Below are 17,935 nucleotides of genomic sequence, written 5' to 3'. Positions count from 1 at the left end.
ATGATTTGGGGGCATTCACAGCTTGTAGGAGACAATTTTAAAACTATCAGGCATCAAATGTGTACTTCATGTGGAGGGAGAATAAAATGAAAATAAAATAAACCCACTGATTCAAAATAAGAAGGCACAACACAATTTCAAAGCACATGAAGTGATATAAAGCTGATAAAGAATTAAATCATGTCAAGTGAAGAAAAATGGATGGAACTAGGAGACATCTTAATTGAAAGAAGCCAGATGCAGAAAATCAAGTATTGCATGTTTTCTCTTATATATGGAGACAAGACGAAGGAGATGGAAGAGGTGAGGATGAGGAGGAGGAGGAGGAGGAAGAGGAGGAGGAGGAAGAGGAGGAGGAAGAAGAAATATGACCTGAAATTAGAAGGTAGATGAAGAATGAATAGGGGAGGGGAAGAGGACCCAGGAGGGGAAAGAGTGAGAAGCAGGGAAGGATGATTTGATTAAAGCACAACTTACACATGTATACAATGTCATAGTGAAACCTATTAACTTGTGCAATAAATGCACAAATATTGAGTTGATTTTTATGATAAAAGAGAAATAAAATGCTAAAATACAGCCAATAAAATCAATGGTTAAACATAAAATGAAGAAATTGTTTTTTAAGAAACTTTTACATTGACAAGAGCAACACTTTGGCAATGTTTTTGAGCAAGCCCTTTGTTCAAATGTAGATTCCTTGGCACACAGTGATTAGGAAGCCCTGGGTGGAAGCTTGAAATCTCTATTTTTAATAAGTACTTACAGGCAATCTGGTGTTAATAACAGTAGATGACAGTGTAAGGAGAACACTTCATTTATATTTTCTATTAGAATACTCAATTCGGTGTAAAATGCAGAGTAGCCTAAACAAACATTTTCTAAGTTGGGATTTAGTCAAAGACTACACACATTATTTACTTTTTTATATTGCACACTATGTTCCTTCTAAATCACTTCCTGTTGTAGTCAGCCTTTTCGTTGTTGTGACTAAAGGATTTGACCAACACAAATGCAGGGGAGGCAAAGTTTATTTGAGGGCTCATAGTTTCAGAGGTCTTAGTCCAGAGAAGGCTGACTCTATTCCTTAGGGCTCCAGGTGAGGCAGAACATCATGGTGGAGTGTGTAGCAGAGGGAAGCAGCTCACATCATGGTGGTCAAGAAGCAGAGAGGTCCCACTCTCCAGATATAATATATATACCCCATAGCCACTCTCCAATTCCCATCCCCTCCAGCCACACTCTACCATTGTAGTTAATCCCACCAGGGATTAACTCACTGATTAAACTAAGCCTATAACTCAATCATTTCTGTACCAAACCTTCTTGCCTTGTCTCACATGTGAGCTTTTGGGGGATACCACATATAAACCATAACACTTCCTAACTTTTCTCATTTTTTTCCTGCTATAATTTATGTCAAGTAATGAGTCCATGCATAAAGGAAAAAGAAAATTTCTCTAATGAGCAGCTCAGTGAGAAAGTGCCAGTTGTTGATTGCAGAAGCATACATAAGCTCTACTGCCAGCCTCACCACAAAAGAAGGGGTAAGCCTTCAGATCCCCCATGGAATGTGCAGACACCTCCATAGCCAGAGTCTGCCTCCTTCGAGATAGCAGTGTGTTCACTGCCTCTGAGTCTCTGCTCCCCATCTTCTCACTTCTTTGTACCTGGTAACTTACATTGCTCAGAATAGGGTAAGAGAGGGGGCGTGGGGTATCAATATAAGACCTCTGGGAAAATGAGGCATTTCCTTTATATTACAGGATTATTATAAATGAACACAATAGCTTTAGTGCTCCCTTCAGCTCAACAAAATTTAAAACAGCGTTCCTCCTGACTCAAGGCCTGTGACCTCTCTTTTCTTAGAACATTTTGAAATTCTAAATTCTTTCTCAGTCCCTTTCAGATTGAAAACACTGTAAAAGTTTTTTGAAAGATTTATAACCCAGGAATATATTTCTTGAGGACCTGGAAGCCACTTATCTCCCAGTCTCTGTGTAATGAAGGGAAGGAGTCTAATTTCAGAAAGTGCCTCATCCCAAGTTGGAAAGCTACCTCCTGTTCTCAAGGTAGGAGAAAGCTTACTTTCCTTTTGGTAAGGCCAATCAGCAAACACAGGTGGCCACAGCCTCCTCACTCTTAGTTCTCAAAAATTTTCCATCCCTTCATTTTTATGAGGTTGAGTTTATTAGACTGAGTCTGGCTTCTCTCCCCTACTGCAGTGGTCTTAGATAAAGTATTCTTTGTCTTTAATTTTGTCCACTGAAATTTTTTGCTTTGACATCATAAAAATATACTGCAACATTCATCAGTTGGTGATTGCATGCAACAAACACCAATTCTTAAGTTCATTTAACATTAAGCATTTGTTCCTTACACATTTAACTAAGACTAAGCTGGATTGGTACTACTTTAGGCTTCAGCAACTAGGGAAAAGGAGGAGGAGTTCTGTCAGCGCTACAGTGTGTTTCCTGTATCTCTCATCCTCCTCATATCTGAAAGCAATGAAAACATGTGCTAGAGGTAAAGGAAGAGGTTCAAGAGAGCAAACAAAAACAGTAAGGCCTGAACTGGGGATATAGCTCAGTTGATAGAGTGCTTGCCTCATATGCACAAGGCCCTGGGTTCAATCCGCAGCACCACCAAAAAAAAAAAAAAAAAAAAATAAGGCCTCATAAACCTGGGCTCAGAACCAGCACACAGTCACTATCTTCTTCACCCTTCACTTGGGAAGCTGCAGAGTTATATGACAAAGGGTGTAATTAGAGGGAGTGGTGAATAATCCCAAAATTAAAGCAACTACAAAGTATTAAGGAATGTGTCCTTTCCTATAGTATGCTGTAGAAAAGTAGCAAGTAGCAAGCAATGAATGTTGTCCACCTTGCTTGTCACCCAAAGAAGATTCATCGCATTGCCAGATATTGCCTGCACATTGTGCAATCTCAGAAGATACTCAGTGAAACTTGTTGTGTCCTGAGTCTTCTGGCCTAAAAGCAGTGGCAAATTTGGCTGCCTTGTGTGGATTAGTATCTCCTGGTTACATGTAAACCATTGTCAGCATGTCATTATGCCATTGGTTGAGAAACTTTGCTTATATATCTAACAGCCTGATGACCCATCAGATTTGGACCAACATTTCCAAAAAAAAGTTTTATATTTTCTAAACCCATATCTGTTATCAACCTTGATATGATGCATCACCATCCTCAAAATGATGCTATTATTTGCTGCATCTTTGTGGCATACTCAGAGAGACACTGCTAGAATTAATTGCTCAGAGCCCTTTTTAAGAAGGCAGTCTGAACTGCTTAAGCAACCTAGTTTAAATCACATTGATCTGGAACATTGATGACATATTCATCAGGCAGTCTGAGCAAGTGGTACCTAGCACATAAGAGGCCTTGATAAGATGTGTGCTTACTACAAGTTTGGAAATAGGCCATATGAAGATTCAGGGGCATCTACTTCAATATAGTTGACAAAGATGTCCTATCCAAATTAAAGGACAAATGATAACATCTTGTACTACTAACCCCAGGTGTAGTTGAATACTTGACCATATGACATCAAGTGATTGTGTCTGAAACTTCCCATTTTTAGTGAATCTTCTCATGGAAATGATACAACTGAGACCAAATGTGAACAAGGCTAGGAGACACACAGGAGCTGTTTGAGACCAGAAGTCATGTTATCTACCACTACTGCACCAATGCCCCTCCATCACAATTCAGATATCTGAAGAGCTTTGTTTTCAGATGGGCTGTCTCATTCTGTGTGTGCAAGCCAAAAATAGACAGCAGTTGTATTTCAAACTTGCTGAGCATTGGCCTTGGAAGAGTGAAGATGAGGAAAATTTCCACAGAGCTGGAATTTTGCTTTTTCCTGAGTGATATTAATGAACGGCAACAGGAAGTTGTCCCATGTGAATAAATCATCCCTTCCTAAAAGATCATTCCCAGTTTTTTATCTTCATATAAATTATATCTCTTCTGAATGTCTCCTACAATTTCTCTTCTATTTTTATCCATTACGAACTTAGAAGATAACCCCTCTGAGAATGGTACATTTTATGGCTAATATTTTCTCTCTTTTTGTTTTGGTTAATTTTATTCATGTAGAAAATTAGCAGCTTATATTACTGGTGAGAAAGGATATAGCACAAACAGGTTTCTCATGACCTGGAAGGTAGGGGAAGTAGAAAGTAGAGAATGGGCAGGCAGAGGACTCCCAAGTGTGGTTGGCCCGCTTCACAAGTTTAACTAGCGTGAATCATTATTGGGACCTTATATATTCTTCTTATCTTTGATATGGGTTATAATGCTTAGCTTAGTATTGTCATTAGGAAATGATGAAATGTTGCCCTGTGGCATTAGACTTGTGTGTGCATGTGTGTGGTATACGTGAGTGTGTAAGTGTGTGTGTGTGTGTGTGTGTGTGTGGTGTTTAAACAGAATAAGGTATAAATGTCAACTCCTATGTAATGTTTGGGAGAATAGTTTATGACTTCTTCTTTCTGGAAGTACTGGTTTTTCTAACTGTTTCACAATGTTAGTAAAAACATTCATTTTGAGGATAGACATAGATCTCTATATCTCAGCTCCAAAATTTAGTACATGGAATCTCTTCAAAATTTAACTCCTCATTATTAATCACTTTAACTAAGTTGAGTGTGTAGTTGCATGCCTATAATCCCAATGATTTGGGAGGCTCAGGAAGGAATATTGCAAGTTCAAGGCCAGCCTCAATAATTTAGCAAGATCCTGTTTCAAATAAAAAATAAGCTTGGTGGTAAAGAGCCACCAGCTTCAATCCCCAGTACTGTAAATAGTAAAGATATTAATAAATAATTACCTTGATTAATATTAACAATAAGAAAAACAAGATACTAATTCTAAGAACCAACATAATAGGAACATAATTTAGGCATCTTATACAAATATCCTTTTATATGTATAGATATATATTAACATTACTATGTATATTTGGATTTATGCTATGTCTCATGGAGATGTATTTATCAATTCCCTATGAAGGATTTACCTTTGAACTCATATCACTGTCTGAATCAGTCAAAAATCTCTTTCAATAGAACCCTGTGGTTTCTCCTTAGCTCTGATTTCTTATTATAAAAGAATATACTCTCCAGTGATGTGTACAATACTAAAATTGTCTGTTTGGCTAACAGAATTATGTGATTTCTGAAATTCAATCTTAACAAAGGTATGCTTTGAAAGTTTCTTGAATAAAATATCCTTATAAAAGTCTTTTCACTGAGAATATCTATAAGACATGAAACAAGGAATATGTAGTAGTGGTTTGTTTATTGGTACTTCGGTCTTCATATTTTATGGTGTCATTTTGTATTATGGTCATTGTTATGTTAAAATCTCAAAGAGAATTTTCCATTATCATCTCCATCTTATGGGTGAGCAACTCAAATACACATAGGGTAAGTAACTTTCTAAGGTGGAAGCTAGTGGATGGTGGAGGTGGGACTCAAATCCTGGTAGCCTGCTTTTGGATGGTCACTCTGGAACCTTCCATCGTGCACAGCCCTTGCAGATAAAAGAAGGTGTTGTTTTTCAAAAATAAACTTGCCAGGTATAATCCTCACAGTAAATCTCTGAGGGCTCACTTATGTATTGACACTTCAAATAAGGAGACCCAACATTAAAAAATGTTTATGTGATCTAACACTTTTTCTTAGTAAGTAAAAAATTACATTAGACAAAAGCTATGAGTAAGCTAAAGCTGGGCTTTCTCCAAATACTGACTACTAAACATTTTCTACTTTGGAGAAAACCAAATAAAGAATACATTAGTAGAGTATTTTAAATGTAAAAGACTAATAGACCTTTATTTGATAGGTGAAAATAAAGAAGTGATCCTTAATTTAATTTAAAAATATCCTTATAGACTTAAAAAGTGCAAGGCACGGTGCTAGGTATTGAAATAATGAACAAAGACTTTGTGAGAATAAAAAATACAATGCATTATTTTCAGTCAACCTCAAATTATGTTTTAGAAAGTACAGAAGTGTATCTGTTTATAGGTGAACATGTTTCAAAATTGTTAGTTAATTTTTGAATTTAGTAAATGGAGAGGGAAAGTAATGAGGAAATGTAGGTCAAATGATGCAAAAAAGCAAAATCATAGTATAAACAAGGCAAGAGATCTAGTGTGCATGAGGAGTACCATTCATTGAATTCTATTATATTAGCGACTTCTATTAACATTGGCACATTTTAGCGGTTCTTGTAACAACAAAGTAGCTATGTAACACAATTAACTTCGCTTCAGTAACAATTTCACTATGCTTACATATCCCATATCATTATCTCATCAACTTCAAATATACACAATGAAATTTATTTCATAATGAATCATAAAAATAAAAGGAAAAAGTGCTGTAAAAGAACACATTTTCTAGGCACCCAATGACATGAAGGTTTCATTTAATGCTCATGTCAAATAATTTGATCTTTAAATTAATATTACTAATGTGTCTCTGCTTTTTTGAATACAAATGCAAAGCTGAAATGTCATTCTTTAAGACTGACCTTTAAATGGGCTGCAGTGGGTCAACAATGAAGAATGAGATATAAGTCAAAAGCATGATAGCTAAATAAAAACAAGTACAGTATCTTGACAAGCTGTGAAAACATCCTGAACTCATCAATCCAGTTAGGTCATCAGTAATAATGAACTCTAATATAATAATACCCAATCAGGAGTGCTACTGAGAAACAAAAGTAACAAATTTATATTGTTAAATCGTGTGTACAAATTTGTAATGACAAATCCCACTGTGAAGCATAATTATAATGCACCAACAAAAATAATGATATTTTGAAACAAACAAACAAAAAATAGTAATGCCCAACCACCTTGGAAGCTCTCTGAGAGAACCTCAAAGTTAGTGATGGTCTATGGTATAGTTTTTGTTTTTGTTTTTCACTATGCTGGGTTGGCACCAAGGGCCTCACACATGCCAAGCAAACACTCCACCACGGGGCTAAACTCCCAGCCCCCTGTTCTGTCTTATAAATTGTCATTGATGGTGTATTCACAGCCCTACCACAAAATAATTGGGTAAGTTATCCTAATCCTGACTGAAACTGAGGTAAGCCATAGTAATTATACACAGATTTCCACATGATGTAGTAGTTGTTCTTTTATTACCTAATTGAGAAAACACACATGAACAAAAACTATTATGACTAAAGAAAGGCTTTAAATAGATTTTTCTTTTATTAATCACAACAATCTTGTATTTTTAATAATAGTACATATATGTGAGAGGCACAGCATCTCTATAGCTAAACCCCGGGCATAAGGGGATTAATGACCTCAGGTCAGATGTTATTTTGCAGAGTCTTGCAGAGTGAAGTTGCTTTCTATCTTCAGTGTGTCCATGGCTATGCAGGATCTTGGTATGCGACTGGCAAAGATGTTTACAGTACATTTGTGTGAATAAATGAGGTACAAAAGAGAGGAGTGGTGCTGTACCAATAGTCCAGTCCATTTTGAGGAAAACAGACAAGAACTTTTGACAAAAGACTTCCTTTTATAATTAAAACTAACATACTACAGCAATACTTGCATACCAATGTTTATATGAGAGCAACTCACAATCATCAAGTTATAGAACCAACCTAAGTGTCCATCAACAGATGAATGGGATAGAGAAAACATGGTATATATGCATAATGAAGTATTATTAAGCCACGAAGAAGAACAAAATTGTGTGGGTTTTTTTTTTGCAGGGAAAATGATGGAACTGGAGAGAATCCTGTTAAGCTAAACAGCCCAGGCTGCAAAGTCAAGGGTCTTATTTTTATCTCATATGTAGAAGCTAGAGTGACAAAAGGAAAAAAAAAACTCATGAAATTATAAAGGAGCCTAATAGGGTAGAGGAGGAAGATCAAGGAGAGAGAGGAGGGAAGAACAAGGTAAAATACTAGCGACTGAAACTGATCAAATTATGTTTTGTGCATGTGTGAATATGTCACAATAAATCCCAGTACTATGTATCATTATTATGCACCAATAAAAAAATTAAAAATGACTTACTTCCTTTATGAATGGCTACAAGAACAATACAAAAATAATCAAGAAATTCTAGGCTGGAGAAATGTATTCACTGATAACTGATGCTGATATGATCCTGAAAACATCACTGGTCAGGATTTATTCTTCAGTCAGTTCATCTAAAGATTATATTCCACATAATACAGGTGAGCAGAAGACTATATATGTTTAAATTTCTTCAAGTTACTTTCCCTATTACTTATAAGTGCCAATGTAAGTTTGTATTTATATTGACAAAAGGAACAGGTATCTTTCAAAGACATTAAAGGGGACAGAAGCTTTGAAGGGCTTCTTATGACTCAAGGGGACAAAAGCTTTGAGGGGCTTCTTATGAACTGAGATTAAAATTCTGTGATCATTTCAAAGTGGTCATTACACCTGTTCTTGGATGTTATGCTCCGACCACAACAGGCATTCTGCTATGAAAATTTCCATCTTTTATCCTATTTTGCTTTTGACTTTTTTTCTCCAAAATATTCTCAGCTCCACTTAAAATATATTAGTGAACAAGTATGAAACAGTGTGATCTTGTATAAAGTATTTACAATCTGATTCATCTATAAAATATATAGCATAAAATGTTTGTAGAAGTATTTACTTAGTTACTTTTTCTTCTCATTTCATAAATTAAGCTTGTTACAGAATGGTCTGTGAAAATCACCTATTAAACAAAGATTTAAGGCAACGATGCAAAGACGTAAGATTTGAGCCAGTGATTCAAAGACTTGAGAAGGAAAATAATTGGATTGTTAGTTTTCTTTTTCAAAAATTTCCTGCATCTTGAAACATGAAACATATGTTTCTCAACAAAATGAATTAAAATTCTTGTTGATTGGGAGATATATATCTGGTAAGAGAACTGAAACTATTCCTAGAGTGAATGATACCAGTTTGAGCTTTTGCTATCTCAAAACAATCCACTTTTATTTTTGGATCACTTGGTTTTATATGTTTCCAATGCCAAATACAGTGTCTGGTTCAAAGTAAGAACTCAAAGGTGAAAATATCATAATTTAAATTGTCCTTGTTAATACAATTCTGATTTTACTTCTAATTACTAAAAATGAAGTACCGAGATCATCTCTTTATTCATATGTATATTTTACAATAATAAATCATGTTCTCCAAAATAATATATTCAATTATAGTAATCACTAAACATGTTCTTTGTGAATGCAGTACCTATGAAATGAGAGGAAGAGCTACCAAAGTCAGAAAACACAAGGGTACAAATGCTTTTCAGATGACCTTCGTTACTAGAAAGTTTTACATTCCAGGTCTCCATGAAGTCCTTTTAAGAGTCTCATGCTCTATAACTGAGCTGAATGTCTCCATGAAGTCCTTTTAAGAGTCTCATGCTCTATCAACTGAGCTATCTGGGCACTGACTACAAAGTCTCTTTAGAATAAAAAATGTTTCAAGAATTTATAAACTTGTTACTTACTGTGCACTATATGCTTTAAAGAAGAGTTTTGTTCCCAGAAAATCTAACTTTCATGTTAAGCAAGAGCTTTTCCCCCCTCTGTGTATTTTGGAAAACTGAACACTGATCATGCATAGGAGAGGTATTACAATGCTTCAAACTATTTGAAGAAACATGTAAGAATTTCAGAGAAGAAAGTGGAAGATCAGTAATCCATTAAAAATACTAAATTAGAAGAAACTTACAATCTTATTCATCTGTCACTAAATTCTACTTGAAGACGACAAACATCTTAGAACAACTGTCAAATGTAAGACCCTCCTACTTGGTCAATAATTACACTTGCCTCTCAAAATCCAAGTATTTATTTTTGCACTTGATCTTAGTTATCTTCGAAATCCCTGTGGTGATCTTTTCAATCTATATCTGCTTCTCCAGAAAATAAGTTAGTTGTTGATGAATCACTCCTTAAGACTCTGCCACTTACAATAAGTTTTATCGATTTCCTAAACCAGGGGTAAAAAAAAGCATATATCAAGGGGTTCATAGCTGAATTATAATAAACACACCACACTAGTATCTCATAAACATAAGGGGGAGTTATGAAATTCATATAAGCATCAATCACAGCATCAATGATGTATGGTAGCCAAGAGATAAGAAAGGCTGCCACAGCGATCCCCAATGTTTTAGCAGCCTTTCTTTCTCTTCTCGCTACTCTCTCCTTGTAACTCTCTGAGGATGATTGAACTTGGCTACCTGTACTTTCTATCTTCCTAGCCTGATGCTTAGCCACCAAAAATATCTTACCATATATAAACACCATGGCAACAGTGGGTAGAAAGAATAGAAGAAAACAAAGCAGAACCCAATTTTGATTCAATGGAGCCTGACAGCCTCCTACACAGGTGAGAGCAACTACTAACTCCTCAATTCCTTCTTCATTGGCTCCAGTATAAAAGATAGAAAAACTATATGTGACTGAAAAGAACCAACAGAGAACAATGCATATTGCTGAAACTGACACCGTGAACTTGGTTGGATAGGTCAGAGGATCAGTGACAGCAATATATCTATCAATAGAAATACAGCATAAGTGAAATAAAGAGGCAAAACAGAAAGATGCGTCAAAACACGTGTGAAGCTTACAATAGCTCTCCCCAAAGTACCAGCAGCTCTCCACAGACCTCACTGTGCTGAAGGGCATCACTGTCACTCCCACCAAGAAGTCCGCACAGGCCAAGGATGCGATCAGGAAGTTGGTGGGTGTATGCAGCTGTTTGAAGTGAAGGATGGCAACAATGACCAGTGAGTTTCCAAACGCAGCCAGTACAGCCCCCAAACCCAGGACTGCATACAGGATCACTCGAGGGCCTGGCGAATAAGGGGTCTTAATGCAGGATCCATTCACATGCTCATAACAGAGCTCCACAGCTTCATCTTGGGAGAAATTGTTCACCATTGTCTTCTTGCTTGAATTATTTTCAAGTTCCCAAATTCCCAATTTTTTCAACTTAAAAAAAGAAAGAGATGGCAATTTCCTGGGCTTCTGGGAGGGAAAAATATCTCTAGTTAAAGTGAGAGCAATTTTATAACAATATTTGTTTTGCACAGTATCTATAAACTTTTGGCCTTTCTGAAAAGTATTGCTAAGGTTTTAATGCATTTAGAGCAGGAACTTTTTGCAGAAAACCATTAAAGATACAGTCAAATCATATTGCTAAATAAATGGCTGACAACACACTCAGTCCATTGTCTATATTTCAAAATTTAATTTGTGAATTATCTAAAAAGTTATTTTCTGCCTGTGTCACTTTACCTTTTGAAAAATCTCATCTGTAGCCACCAGAGTTGAGAAATAATTAGGCCACCAAACACTGAGTTTTATTTCCTGAGCTAGCTCCCCTGAGCAGCCACTTTGGCAGTAATGACAAATTAGAGTTCTTTTTTTTTTTCCTCAAAAGGAAGAAATTACATCTCCTTCAAATTATAATCTCAAAATCCCTATAGTATAGAGTGTGAAGACAGAGCAAGAGTTTACTCATAATCACTTTAAACATAATTTGAGAAACATTTTTTATTGCTTGTAATTTTAGAATTTTGGATGTTTTAATTTTTTTTATTTATTTTTGCTTTGGACAGCTTGAACTGACTTGGAGAAATATCTTTTTCAAATTGACATTAATCTAATCAATGGTAAAGTATTTCCCAAGCTAATAGCCAGTTTTCAGTGTCCAAAATCAATAAAAATTTATTAAAACAAGCAATAACTTACATAGTAAATCACCTTGGATCCTTAAAAAGCAGTATAGTTTTAAACCTACTACAGAGTAGTGGGCGGCAATTGGAGTGGGCTGGAGTGGTATTTTAAATTAGCCATGTCCCTGGAAGTATAGATTCATGCTGTCATCTAAAGTTCAAATAGAGAAATAGGGGCCAAGCTGGTTTCTTTAGACATTTGGTGCTTTTTTTGTTTTAAATGAGGTATATAGTCTAAAGAAGATTTTCAGAATCCACCTGACCTGACAGGTGAATAGTTTTTACTTTATTTAACTATGAATAAGTGCAACATTGCATCTGAATCTTCAAGCTAGAGACTGGACTACTTTTATTTTCATTTACCCATACCTTGTCTGGAGTCTGCTGAAAGTGCAGGGTACTTGGAAAAGTAATATGTATACACATAGGTGTGTGAATCTTTATCTGTACACTTTTTGGTAATAAATCTATATAGTCTGTGAGTTTTAAATGGTGTGTGTTTGTGTGTGTGGGTGTGGGTGGGTGGGTGGGTGTGTGTGTAACATCCCTGGTATTGCAGGCTTCACTAGTCTGTGAGTTTTAAATCAATTCATTTTGACTTGATTTCCCAGTTCATGTTCAAGCTCTCACTGATATGATGGCTCAGAAGTAAGTCTTGTTGCAGTGTCTCCAGGTTGCTCCTGGGGTTCCCCACATGGTGCATCTATGTGTTTCCAAGTTTGTAATGGAATAGAAACATGCTGGTGCCCACATATTCTCTTCTCCTGCATCAGCTTTCCTGATAAGGTCCTCCACATCTCTTGCTTTATTCTCAAGATGACTAAAGGGATCTTACCACTGCCACCATAGGAAGTGCTGTGTTTGAGAGTTTGTGTAAAGGATATTGTCTCCATAAGTCTTGGAAATCCCTGTTTTGCTAGCACCCAATAATAATGCTGTTGCATAAAAGAAAATGACCCCCTCCCTCAGTTCCTTACACACACACACACACACACACACACCCCATTTAAAACTTATAGACTATATAAATTTATTACCAAGAAAGTGTACAGATAGAGATACACACACCTATGTGTATACATATAACTTTTCCAAGTACCTTGCACTTTCAGCAGGAAAATACCAGCTTTTCATTTCATCAAGTATTCTATAATTTGACTTTTCATAGGATCAAAGATAGTTGAGTAGCAATGAGCACTCCTATGATCCACATCTTACTGTTTAATAGTTCTCACCAATGAGAGGAACTAGGGCTTCTCAAAGAAATGATTTGATCCAATGACAGGACAGAAAGGGAGTACATGGAGAAACAAACCATTTTTATGCCTAAAACTTAGAAATATATTCTTTTAAATGTCAGAGCATTTCATAAGGACAATATTGCCAGTGTGAACTTGTAAATCTGGCATAATTTGAGTGCCAAAATAATTGTGGAAAATTTTTAAAATTATAAGACTTTGGAAAAATGGGAATCAATTAGGCTACACTAATGAGAGAGAGAGAGAGAGAGAGAGAGAGAGAGAGAGGCATTATAATTTTTGAACAGCACATCAATATTGGTTCAGGCAAAAATCATTAATGAATATTAACTTTGACAAGAATCAGGTATTCGAATGTTAAAGTGTTTCCCAGAGATTGCTTATTGGTTGCAAAAGTAAAAATAGTACCTGCACCGTGGAGAAATAATACCTAGTCTAGAAGACCACAATTAGCATCATTAATGAAGGGTGGATTGGCAAGCATGCCAAGAAGCACATAATATAATGAACATGGTATTCCAGGTAGGTAGGCATAACTTAAATCTAATCATGAAGAAATTTCAGACAAAACCCAAGTTGAGAAACTTCCTATTTTTAGAAGTAAGAGAATGGAAGACTGAGGAAATGCTCTTCAAAAATGCCAATGTTATAAAAACTGAAGAACTTTCCCATAATAAAGGAGACTAAATGCAAGACAACCAAAAGACATATGTGACCCTAGAATATTACTGGGCCAACTGACCATACCAGAATAGGGATGGTAGTTGGTGAGGGTATGTATCAATGTTAAGTTACTGAAATATTTGGCTCAACTTACTCTCATATAATTAAAAAAAAAAAAGTTAAACACACAGATAAAAACAGATACAGAAAACAAATGTTCAAGCACGTGGAACTAAATTTTAATAGATGAATCTGGGTAAAGGGAATTTTTAAGTGTGCTTTGTAGGCCTTTGTACATATTGCAGTATGTTTAAAATTATTTCCAAATAAAAACTTCCTTTTTCACGCATCTCATCATCTTCCACTTGTCATTTTGTGCAAGCCACTTTTAACACCACCACCTCATCCCAATAAAACCTTCCCATGAGCAAAAGCTTATATTCTCTGCCTCATGAACCTCTTCTCTCCCTCATCATTCTAAAGGCAAAAACCCTTAAGATGCAGTCGTGTTTCAATATAACCTACAATTTACATTGCTAAAGCATAACACTTAATATCTATATTTGTGTTTTTCATGTCTTTATGATTTCCCTGAAAGCAAAACAAAAAGGACATAAAATTATAGTATATTTGAGTGGCTATCACTACTATTCTACTGATTTTTTCTTCAAAAGCAAGGCCCAGTGTGTCCAAAGTAGAATTGGTTCCCTATTTTGTGTGTGAGAGAAAGAATTCTATATTTTAAACAACTATTTGCTTTCTGTATCCAAGCCCTTCTACTTATCAAACTACAAACAAATAAGTAGATAAATTAAACAGTCCACCTGCAAAGTAGGGTTATTCATTAAACATCTGCATATATACTTATTTCTGTTTGTTTTTATCACTATTCCCACATGACTCCAGCCCTCTCTCTACTTAACAAAAAGGAACAGTTGTTAAAGATATTTCTTTCCTACTAGGAACATCGCCATGAATCTCTGAAAGAAAAAGAGGATGTGAACAAATCTAAGGACACCAATCTAGTAAAATAATAAACATATGGGATGAAGCATTGTCTGTTACATTTGTTACTAGGGAAATCATTTTAAAATATAGTGTAAGCTTTGCAACAGATTTCTTTTCTACAGTGTAATTGATTAACTTGAAACAACACAAACACAGGAAATTGACCAGCTTTTGTTGAAAAGTTGTTAATAATAATAAATGTCTCCTTTACTTTTTTTTTTCTTTCTTTCTTAACCTTGATTGATGCTGGAAGTTCTTAGGAAATTGTCCCTCTTAGAGAGCTCTCTGAAAAGTATACTTCAACTGTGAGAGAAATGTAGTAGATTGTTTTTTTCATTCACGTTACACGTAGTATCCCATTATAACCATAAACAATCCATTCTTGCCTAGCATAGACCACAGGAATGAGTAAATTGTACAAAAAAAGATTCAGAAAAATCTGTGTAAAATGAAGTAGCTCTGATGGAGCAGTCAGAAACCTGCACAAGAATACAGTGAATACCTAAGAGGAGGTTGCCCGCTCCAAGAAATATCTGACTTGTTTTAAGTTCATATTGTTGAATTTTTTAACCTATATTTACCGATCTTAACGATTCCCTACAATTTTCTTGAACAAATTTTGAAGCTTAAGAGAACAAAATTTAGTGTTCTCAATGAATCCATGCTTTTGAAGAGAAAATAAATTTGAACTCCAAATAGTTTAGAACAGAACTAGCCAATAAAAATTCTGTGATGAAAGAAATGTTCTGTGTTCTGCACTGTTCCAATGTTATTAAGCATGCCTGAGAAACTAAAGCCTTAATTTTAATTAAATTAATTTAAATTTAAATAGTCACGTGGAGCTAGTTGCTACTATATTGGACAGAATAATCTGTGACAAAGGGATTAAAAAATTGCCACAGTCCGGCTGGGCAAAATAACCTGGAGGTGACAAGCAACTTGAAGGTTGAATCAGGAACTGCTTTATTGCGGAGAAGCAGGGGTATATATACCTAACTGATTACACACAGCTTGACTCAATTAGCATCATCCAGTTACAGCAATCAGCCAATAAGGAATCCCCACCATCTTAATGGCTCGGTGGCGTTGCCTCACAAACCACTCCTCCTGGCAAACTGCCAGGCGCCATCTTGACTTGATTTACCGTCCCCAACAAAAAATAATGAAACTGTCACAATACTTTGACTTAATTTTAAGTTCAGTATAATGGCATAAACTTTGCATAGGTGATTTTGCCTAGCAAAACTTAAATCACTTGCACTGAAAATATCATTTATTACTTTTCAAGGTTTATTTTTTTATTTAATAAACACCTTATTATTAAGCAAAATAGTGGTGGGGTGCTTAGTAATACTGATCTCAGAATTGAGAGACCTCATACTCAAATTCTAGTTCAGCAACTTGCATAATTAAATACTTAATTACTCAAAATTCTAAGTTTTAAACATTTGTTCTTGGGTGTGTCAAGGGGGAACTATTTCACAATTATTTGTTCACACATTATCTTTCTTCTCTCTTTCTAGGGCTGAAATTACACGATGGTAAGCCATTGGCTATTATCTGAATGTTCTCTGAGATGGTTTATTCTTGTTTCAATCATATTTCTTTCTGTGTCCTTAATACTTGATAAGTTGTAGTGATCTACAAATTTGTCAAATTCACTTACCATTTTCTAGGTAGCTTCCATTGGGCTAAATCCATCCACAGTATTTCATTTCACATGCTACTAGTTTTCAGTTCCAGAGTTTTATTTGGTATTTTTATTGTTTTTATTTCTCTGTTGAAATTTCCTGTATTTGTTCATTGGTAGCTTATTTTGTCTTACCTCATCACAGATAGTTATAATGGCTGCTTTAAAACCTTTTTCTGCTAGTTCCAACGTGTGTGTGACCTTAAGAATGGTCTCAATTGATTTTCTTTTTTCCTTGAGAGAGATACCAGAGTTCCCTCACCCCCTTCACCATGTGAAGACTCATGGACAAGAAAACTGTCTATGAACCACGAAGTGAACCCTCACTAGAACCAGTGGACTTCTCAGAATCCAGAACTGTGAGAAATAAAATTTGAAAGGAAAGTGACCAAGAGATCTGTACTGCAGCAGTGCAAAAGAGAAGAGAGAGAGAGAGAGAGAGAGAGAGAGAGAGAGAGAGAAGAAAGAGAGAGAGAGCAAGAGAGAGTGGCCTGGCAGAAGGGAATTTTTATAGCCAAAATCTAATGGGGTCTTTGGGTCAGCAAGCTGCCTTCTTGGTGCACAGTGATTTGATCATACAGTAGTTGCTAAAGGTGTCATCGTCTGCCTTCAGGTTGATGGGGCAGGGGTCAGATGTGGGTTTCCGTTGCACCAGATGGGTGGTGGTCAAGTGTTCAGCCTTGAATGGGGTTGAGTGTTCAGACTTGCCACAAAAAGGTGATAAAGGACCAGACAGAGGGGGGTTTGAGTGCCTGGGTTATCCTGCAGCTAACATTCGTTCAGCCTGCCCTGCAGACAACTTAGTTCAGCCTGACCTGCACCTAACAAAATTCTGTTGTTTGTAAGCCACCCAGACTATGGTATTCTGTGATAGCTGTTCAAATAGACTAGGATAAAATCATTTCCCACCCCCTTTGGATTTGTGGATCCCAAGCAAATTTCTTGTAACTGCTTCCTAGTTTCTTTCTTTTGGCTAAAAAAAGAGTGACACAGTGAAGTGATCAGGAGAAATTTTGGAACATATCAAAAGGAATTCCTCACAGTAAATGCATTGGCCCCTCCTCTTGCGCAATCTGTAGCTCAGATTGCCGAGCCAACTTGGAGCAGGGAAGAATTCACAAAAGTAGTGAGCAGAAATAGCCTGAAGGACGAGTAGAATGTCCCAGATGAGAGTGAATAAGAAAAGCGGGGAAAGATCTACTGCATCAAGACCAAACTGTAGACTAAAAATGAAATTAAAGCAGGGTGGGATAGAATTCACCAGAGGTGAGAATATGAGGTAAATGAAAAGTGATCGCCTGCAAGCGGCCCCCGTGTCAGGGCGGATAGCCTCCGAGGCGCAGCGCAGCAGGAGCGGTGCAGGGACTCTAGGAAGAGGTCTCTCGCCAAGCCTTCATGAAATAGCGAACCGGGAGCTGAAACCAACCAGAGACAGACCAGTCCCACCCCTCCCTTCAGACACTCCAGCAAGGAGCCTGGGGCCCGCCATAGCAGAGTGGTGACATCACCAGAGTTCCACCAACAGAATTCCTTCCCAGT

General features: G+C 36.4%; 1 protein-coding gene across 1 annotated transcript; it reads right to left on the bottom strand.

Moving 5' to 3' along the window:
* Positions 1 to 9,932: 9,932 nt before the first annotated feature.
* On the bottom strand, positions 9,933 to 10,992 carry Taar9 (trace amine associated receptor 9). Its single transcript, XM_015497703.2, has one exon. It carries the CDS (start codon positions 10,977 to 10,979, stop codon positions 9,933 to 9,935), a length of 1,047 nt encoding a protein of 348 aa, XP_015353189.1. The 5' UTR covers positions 10,980 to 10,992.
* Between the last annotated feature and the right edge of the window lie 6,943 nt (positions 10,993 to 17,935).

The sequence above is a fragment of the Marmota marmota genome, unplaced genomic scaffold (assembly GCF_001458135.2).
Source record: "Marmota marmota marmota unplaced genomic scaffold, marMar, whole genome shotgun sequence".
NCBI classification, from domain to species: domain Eukaryota; kingdom Metazoa; phylum Chordata; class Mammalia; order Rodentia; family Sciuridae; genus Marmota; species Marmota marmota.
Note: the sequence above shows the minus strand (reverse complement) of the source record. Positions and strands in the feature narration are given on the sequence as shown.